Genomic DNA, 7794 nt, shown 5'->3' with positions numbered 1-7794 from the left:
CGCTTTATTGGGGAATTTCCCTTTTTCAAAACGAAAATACGAACTGAAATCATTTCGTTTTTGTAGCAACATTTCAGTCTTCAGCGTTACTATCTGCATTGAAATTGAAACTGTGCTCTATGCCGTCTTATTTTGTTGTGAGTATGTTACGTGTTTTATTTTATACAGTCTCTGAAATAGCTTTTTTTTTAAGTAGATCAATAATTAAAAAGAGTTTAGTTTAGTTTAAATAACCTTTTTAAGCATCTGAAATTAAATTTCAGTTTGGATCCATAAATTTTATTTCATTATATTTTTTCAAGTATTGTTCAAGTGCATAATTCGTTACATTTTATTTAAATATTTGCATATTCTTATTCTTTTAATTTTTTTGACTAATTTGACCTTTAACTTAATTTAACTTTTGTGAGAAGAAAAGCTTAGAATTTAAACTTTTACTAAAAATTTCATTTAAATATGATATTTGCATATTATGTTTCTTATTCTATTAATTTTTTTGACTAATTTGACCTTTAACTTTTGTGAGAAAAAAAGCTTAGAATTTAAACTTTTACTAAAAATTTTATTTAAATATGATATTTGCATATTATGTTTCTTATTCAATTGATTTATTTTTTTTTCTCACTAATTTAAACTTTAACATTAAATTTAACTTTTGTACCCCAAACTATAAGTAATAGTTGAAAGCAGAGTTTTACTTACAGAATATATTAGAAGAAAGTATAAACTGATATTTTACATTAAATATTTTTTTAAAAGAACTAACAACTACTTAAACTTCATTACCTTTTTTTTAGTTAGTTTTTATTATTATTTACAAACTAGCTCAATACCCGTTATTCGTTCGGGGTGAATAAAAAAAGAAAAGAATCAATAAAATCAAAGAACAAATAATAAGTATACTGAGAAACACAACTCAACCATGCTCAAAACTGAAAGCCATATACCGACACAATTTAAGAGCTTGATGTAAGGACCAGGTGAATGACATTTTTAGGGGAATTAATGAATTGGAGAAAGTAATGTCAATATGGGTATGTTTAATGTCACAGAACTGTTTTTGCTTTCACTTTTATCTTAACATAACTAATCCATATTAGTTTTTAGTATTCTTGAGTGATTTTTATTTCAAATTAGGAAGTAGTAAATAGAATGAAGCAAGGAATTATTAGTCTCACTTTCTAATAAATTGGTAATAAAATAATTCGGATACAACTTCTTTTTTCGTTCTTAAAATGTCATTTACCTGGTTCTTCCACTAAGTTTTTCAATTAATATAGCTAAAATGATTTAAATTTTTTTATTTAATATTATATGTTGTAATCTTCGGTGGCTTTACGTTATTGTTGTAAGCAAATCTCGGTGTTTGTTATTCATACCATTGGAATAAAGATAAAATGTATTTAGCATCACTTCGCATGATGCTATTGCTCGCGGTCAATTCATGATAGCTAAAATTTACCACTATTAAATAAAGAATTCAAATTTTTAAAGCAATTACTATTGTATTATTGAGGTTCACCGAAAAAAAGCTCAATCGTTTTGGGTTCCATAGCTGAAAAAAATTGGGAACCGCTGGGTTAATCACCCAGGAGTTACTTTTTTGGCATAAATTATGTCTAAGGATTAGTTTCTCTCAAAATTGACAGTGATAATACGTTTCAAACATTCGTTTGATAATGTAAATTTTTTTATTTTTAAGCACAACTCGAAAGTAATTTTTTTTGCACTGTCAGAGAGTAAATGGTTTGTTAAATTGATTTTGTTGCATTCTGCAAATAGTTTATAAATATAGCTAAAACACTATTTTTTTCCCCTTGGAATCTCAAAACATTTTAAGTTTCAATACTTTTACCGCATTTTGTATTGCAATTCTAAATTTTACCATTAAATAAAAAAAAAAAGTTTTCCAGCATGGACTTTTTTTTTTAAATTTTATGATTGATTTCTTCCCCTCAGAAAATAAAGCAAAGGTGGCAAGCTAGATGGTTCGTAAGAAATGATACAATACACTATTACGTTAAAATAGATGCATTAGACAAAACGTATATCTAAATTAAAGAACAAATTCTACGAAAAAGTCACCTCTTTCTCTGCAGCAAATTTCAATGAAATATTTCTATTTGAAAATTTAACTGAAGACAAGAACATCAGACCAATAGCAGCATACTATTGCAGTGATGTATCATATTCCCGACATCATTAGCATATACATAACCTCATTTTCATCATATCTGCTTAGCTAAAGCTCATACTTTTACAATATAGTCTTATCACCCTACTGCATACTTATCATCCTACACAGTCAGAACCTCAATGATCCACATGAATAATCCTTTACTTCATTTGTATTTCAAAACCTCATCGAAGCACCACACAGATCAAGCTCAAGATGAATGGGAAAAGGGCCGCAAGCGGCCTGAGGTGCCAGGTATTTTATACAGTTTAAGTGCTTTTGTAAGCTAAAGTAGTAGGTTACAATATCCACTTGATAATAACAAATATATACTACCTTTTTTTTCCATGTAGGTGTTTCTTATATATAGACTATTTTTAGTGGAGAGGTATTAATAAGTGAAAAGAACTATTCCGCTATTAATTAAAGTAAAACGGGATGTATTAAATGTAATTAAGAAAAATGTACTGCAACTCAGAAAACTTTAAAAGGTTATCGTTAAGAACAAATTTGCACGTTTGTAATATTGTCCTGGAATCATTAAAATTGAGAGTTAGATATAAATTGTACAAATATATAGCTATGCTATAACTTCCTATACTAAGATCGCAAATTTATTGTTGCTGAACAACCTTGTCGGAATATCATCTCTTCACATTTAAAGTGGTAACAAAATGCATAATTTAATAGTTGTAGCTAGGTTTAATAAAATTGATTAAAACGCTTTTGACCACAACTACGTATGAATAAATACATAAAAACCCTAACATGCTTTACAAACATTAAGGGATTATAAAGTTGAATTAATGTTTGCTTATTCATATTTAATGGATATTAGGGTCCTGGTAGAGCTTGCAGTTTTAATTCCATTATTACATTGTACCACTATCAGAAAGCGTAAGAAATGACAGGTGTGTATCTTTAACATAGCCTCACAAAGCCAGCTGACTTCAAAGTACCAAGAGTTCGAAGTGCCCATTTTAAAATTTTATACTAGGACTACTAAGCTCTTAGATTAGCGAGTGAAATCCGATCGTTTAATCAAAAGCTAAAAAGTTGTTTCGCTGCACTGTACAAAGAACAAGTCAATAATATTTTCCTGAAGATTAATTGAATCTTGGTAAATATACAACAAGACATCTTAAATGTTCCAACTTCAGTTTTAAAATCACTTAATTCTTTTTTTATTTTTATTCAGGCTACTCAAGTGAAACTACCATAAACAAATGAAAGCGTTCTATTAGAGCTATGGCTGGCTCGAAAGAAAATCCAATTATAAGAATTAAAATTCTTAGTGCTCCAGATGAAGCTTATTCCCAAGTTTCTGATTACAGACGAAGTCTTCAGTTAATCGACAGAATTAATCGTTCTGACAATATGGTAATTACCACAGGATTTAGAATTCCTAGTGCTCCGGATGAAGCTTATTCCGTAGTTTCTGAATACAGCCGAAGACTTCAGTTAGTCAACAGAATTTATCGTCCTGACAGGATAGCAATTACTACAGGACTTCCAGCGAAACAAGCTCCTGGTGGACTAGGAAGAAAGATAAATTTGATTTCTAATTTGTTCACTATTATTCTTCCACGGGAAAGAAATATATATCGATATGAAGTAAAGATAGCAAGTTTTACTCCTGATAAAACATGCCTAACACCAACTAGTTGTAAAAATACTCTAGTTAATCGTAAAATCATAAACCGAATGTTAGACACCAATGATAATTTTCGCAACTCGTATGCTGTTTACGATGGTAAGAGCCTGATATATACTTCATCTCCTTTACAATTGGAATTTCCGTTCGAAAGTGATAAAATTACTGTTGAAAATGAAAATCTGAAAAAGATTGGTACTTTCAAAGTATACATTAAACCCGTAGAAAGTGAAAATGGTCCGGAAGAAAATGATGCTCATGATATGGAAGAAAACGACTATACTATACAATTAAGAGTTTTGCGGGAGCTGTTCAGAAGAAATATAAGTAATGTAAATGGCATCCAGGAGGCGCTGGTGGCTCTTGAAACAATATTCAGACATTCTCCTGCTTTGAAATACACTCCAATTGGCAGTAATTTCTTCCGTACAAATATATGCTCTCCATTAGATGATCAGATAGGCCCTCAATTAGTTGGTAAAGTAACGTTGTTTGGCTACCATCAAAGTCTTCGTTTGGGCCAATGGAACATTATGACCAATTTGGACACCAGTGCAACAACGTTCTTCACTAAACAACCCCTTGTTGAGTACATTGCTAAGTTACTTAGAATTCCGCAAAGTGAATTATCTTGCATATCTGCATTGAGAAATGACCAACTCCAGTTATTACAGAGTAAGTTAAAAAATTTAAAAATCGAAACATACCATCAGAGATCTAAACTTACATTGAAACACAGTATCTTCAAAATCACAGAGAAAAACGCATGGCAGATACAATTCCTCAAGAAAACAAGAACAATCATTTTGGACGAAGAAACTCAAGAATCAAGAACGATCATAGAAAGAAAGACTGTTACAGTTCACGAATATTTTAGAGAAAAATATAATATAAATTTGGCCTTCCCTCACTTACCTTGTGTACAAGTGAAACCAAAAAGTCAAAGAATATATCTTCCGATTGAGCTTTGTTATATTCCTGAAGGGCAGCACTATAAAAATGAGTTGAGCGATGACGAGAAGCGGGAAATGATTAAATTTACAGCAGATAATCCCGCTAGCAGGTTCCACAAAATAGTTAACATCAGAGATAAATGGGCCAATTACGAAGAAGACGAGTATTTAAATAATTTCGACATTGTCGTTGAACGAGACCCTGTACGTTTGTCTGGGCGCGCCATGCAAGCTCCAAACCTAAATTATGGAAATAGAAAAATTCAACCCAGAGGTGGATCGTGGAACATTAGAGATTTACAGTTTTATGTACCCTCCAATATTCGATCTTGGATTTTGCTTAATCTTGCTGAGCGGCATTGTAGATTTAATGATTTGAAAAACTTTTCCGATCAGTTGCAAAGAATAGGTAGAGCAGCCGGTTTGAATCTTGGACAACCTTCTGATATTAAAAGCATTGATGGTTCTAGATATGTCAATCTTCACAGAACACTTACTGATGCACGAAAAAAACAAGTCCAGCTGGTGGTGGTTGTGATACCTTTTAAAGATAAAACGATATACAGAAATGTCAAACAAATAGCTGAAGTCAAACTCGGTCTTCAGACGCAGTGCATCGACCATAACAATGCGAGAAAATGCAATCCTTCTCTTTTACATAATTTGTGTCTCAAAATCAATGCTAAAACTGGCGGAATTAACCACGTTTTAACGCAAGGAGAAATTCCAAAGATAATGGCTCAGCCTGTTATGATAATAGGAGCTGATGTGTCCCACGCAGGAGTGACAGATAAAAGTGGAATATCAGTAGCAGCTGTTGCAGGGAGTCTAGATATGATACTGTCACGTTTCGCCGTTGAATATAGACTGCAAAAAACTCCTGGAGCCAATAGGAGGTGTACTGAAATCATTCTTGAGTTAAAGGATATGGTGAAAGCATTGTTAGAGGTTTTTTATAATTGTACGATGGGGAAAAAACCAGAGAAAATAATTTTTTATAGAGATGGAGTGAGCGATAGTTACTTCCAAGAAGTCAAAGAGGAAGAAGTAAATGCCGTGCGACGCGCGTGTATGGAGTTGCAAAGTGATTATCAACCAGCTATTACGTTTGTCGTAGTTCAAAAGAGACATCACGTCCGGTTTAGACCAGAAGATTTCAGGGATGGAGCCAGACCAGAAGGAAATGTACCACCAGGAACAGTTGCGGATACTGAGATTGTGCACCCATTACACAGAGATTTTTATCTTTGTAGTCATCTAGGATTGAGAGGTAAACTATCTTTTATGATCTCTTATTTCAACTTAATAAAGAATAATTTAAATAAGCACTTTTGCTACTTTTAAATTTCAGAGCAATGGTGTGCGTAAAGCCACCATATATGTGTGTTTAAATGATTTAAATGAACTAGGTTGTAACAAATAAAATACATAAGAGTGTGGTAAATAGAGGAATGCCAACTGCTTCGCTTCCTGCAAAAGACTTAAAAGAGTGGTAAAGATCAAAAAACTAAACTTTGCAGAATTCGGTTACCAGCCCATATTTTAGGAGGCTCAACATGAGATTATAATAAATAATGGCCGTTTTAGGTGAGTATTTGAGTAATTTAGAAGCAGTGGTGGTTAAAATCATCACAAAATGAGTTTGCTGAACCAAATACCGCACTTATAAATTTTGCACCACAAAAGAAAATTTTTTGTTTTTCAGCACTAATTTATAATTTAGTGACCTTTTTAGTGATTTGTGACTAATTTAGTGATTTGTCCGTTTTTAAGAGATGGCTCTGCTGTTATGAATGTTTCATAGTGACAGCTGGTTTCGGTGGTTTCAGAGAGGTTAAACATCTGTCAATAATATTCAGTTTTCTATCGCTTTGAGTTTCATACAAAAACCCGGTTTTTTACTTTGTTGAATATGTCAAGTTTTGTAGTAACGAAGCACCATTTGCGGAAGGTTTTATGTTTCTGCTTTAATTGGAAGGAAATTGCAGCTGAAGTGCATCGAATTCTCGTAGAAGTTTATGGTAACATTGCTCCAACTGATAAATCATGTAGGGAATGGTTTCGACGTTTCAAGAATGGTGAATGGTAAGTGAAGAATGGTGAATAGTTTTTTTACACTATGTGCTGCTACAACCTATTGATTCCATTACGGGCGATCGTATAGGCTACAATTGATTCGTTTAAGCCGTGCATTACGAGAAAAACGACCAGAATACGAGCAAAGACATGACAAAGTTATTCTTCCGCCTATGTTTTTTAATTTTTTAAAATTTATTAAAATGTATTTTTTAAAATTTATTTTCAAAAAAATTTTTTTAAAGGGGCCCCTTATTATTGGCGTAGTAGATGGCCTAGTCTGGCCTAATGGGTAATCCAGCCCTGTCTTGCCCTGAATATAGCAACTCTGAAAATGTCACTTACCTGGTTCATCCACTACTCTCTTTAATTATCAACAATTAAGAAATCCCACAGTTTGATACCTTTCCTAGGCAACTTTTTACAGCATAATTTACCTGAATTCAAATTTTACGTGAATTTCAAAACACTTCTTAACTTTGATGACTGATTTTTAGGAACCAGCAGACCTGCGCATTACACGGTGTTGGAGGATGACAGTGAAATCTCAGCTGATGATCTTCAAAAATTGACATATTATCTATGCTATACTTCACTCCGACATTCCAAAAGCACATCCGCACCGGTACCCGTGACATACGCTGAACTAACTGCCAAGCGTACACTACTGTGGTTGTCCGCATTGCCTGAAGATCTGAGAGAAAAACAAATTGAGAGCCAATGGAATTCTGCAGGAGACACTGGCTGCTGTAGAACTTAATGAATCATTTAGGAATTCCATGTATTATGTCTGAAAACAACTGCTCCGTGTTTTAATGGGATTGTTTGAGTATGAGCTGAAATAATTAATTTATCTGCATTCGTAGAAAAACATTGTGATAAATATGAATAATATGAAAAATAATAATTATTTAAAAAATAGTAATAAACTTTGT

General features: G+C 32.6%; 1 protein-coding gene across 2 annotated transcripts; it reads left to right on the top strand.

The window, feature by feature from the left end:
* LOC107438077 (protein argonaute-4) lies at nt 1–7794 on the top strand. Of its 2 annotated transcripts, none has more exons than XM_016050248.5 (3): nt 1–137; nt 3375–6053; nt 7357–7794. In XM_016050248.5, the coding sequence occupies exons 2-3, from the start codon at nt 3425–3427 to the stop codon at nt 7617–7619; spliced, it is 2892 nt and encodes a 963-aa protein (XP_015905734.3). In that variant the 5' UTR covers nt 1–137; nt 3375–3424; the 3' UTR covers nt 7620–7794. The 2 variants fall into 2 exon arrangements, with proteins under 2 accessions (XP_015905734.3, XP_087020345.1); XM_087164219.1 differs by having other exon boundaries at nt 65–141.

Source organism: Parasteatoda tepidariorum, chromosome 5, assembly GCF_982258835.1.
Source record: "Parasteatoda tepidariorum strain Cologne lab strain chromosome 5, Ptep-v5.0, whole genome shotgun sequence".
Lineage (NCBI taxonomy): Eukaryota > Metazoa > Arthropoda > Arachnida > Araneae > Theridiidae > Parasteatoda > Parasteatoda tepidariorum.
Note: the sequence above shows the minus strand (reverse complement) of the source record. Positions and strands in the feature narration are given on the sequence as shown.

Coding starts and splice junctions, on each gene's coding strand:
- LOC107438077 (XM_016050248.5), top strand. CDS start 3,425: ATGGCTGGCTCGAAAGAAAATCCAATTATAAGAATTAAAATTCTTAGT. Junction 6,054..7,356: donor TAGTCATCTAGGATTGAGAG/GTAAACTATCTT, acceptor ACTGATTTTTAG/GAACCAGCAGACCTGCGCAT.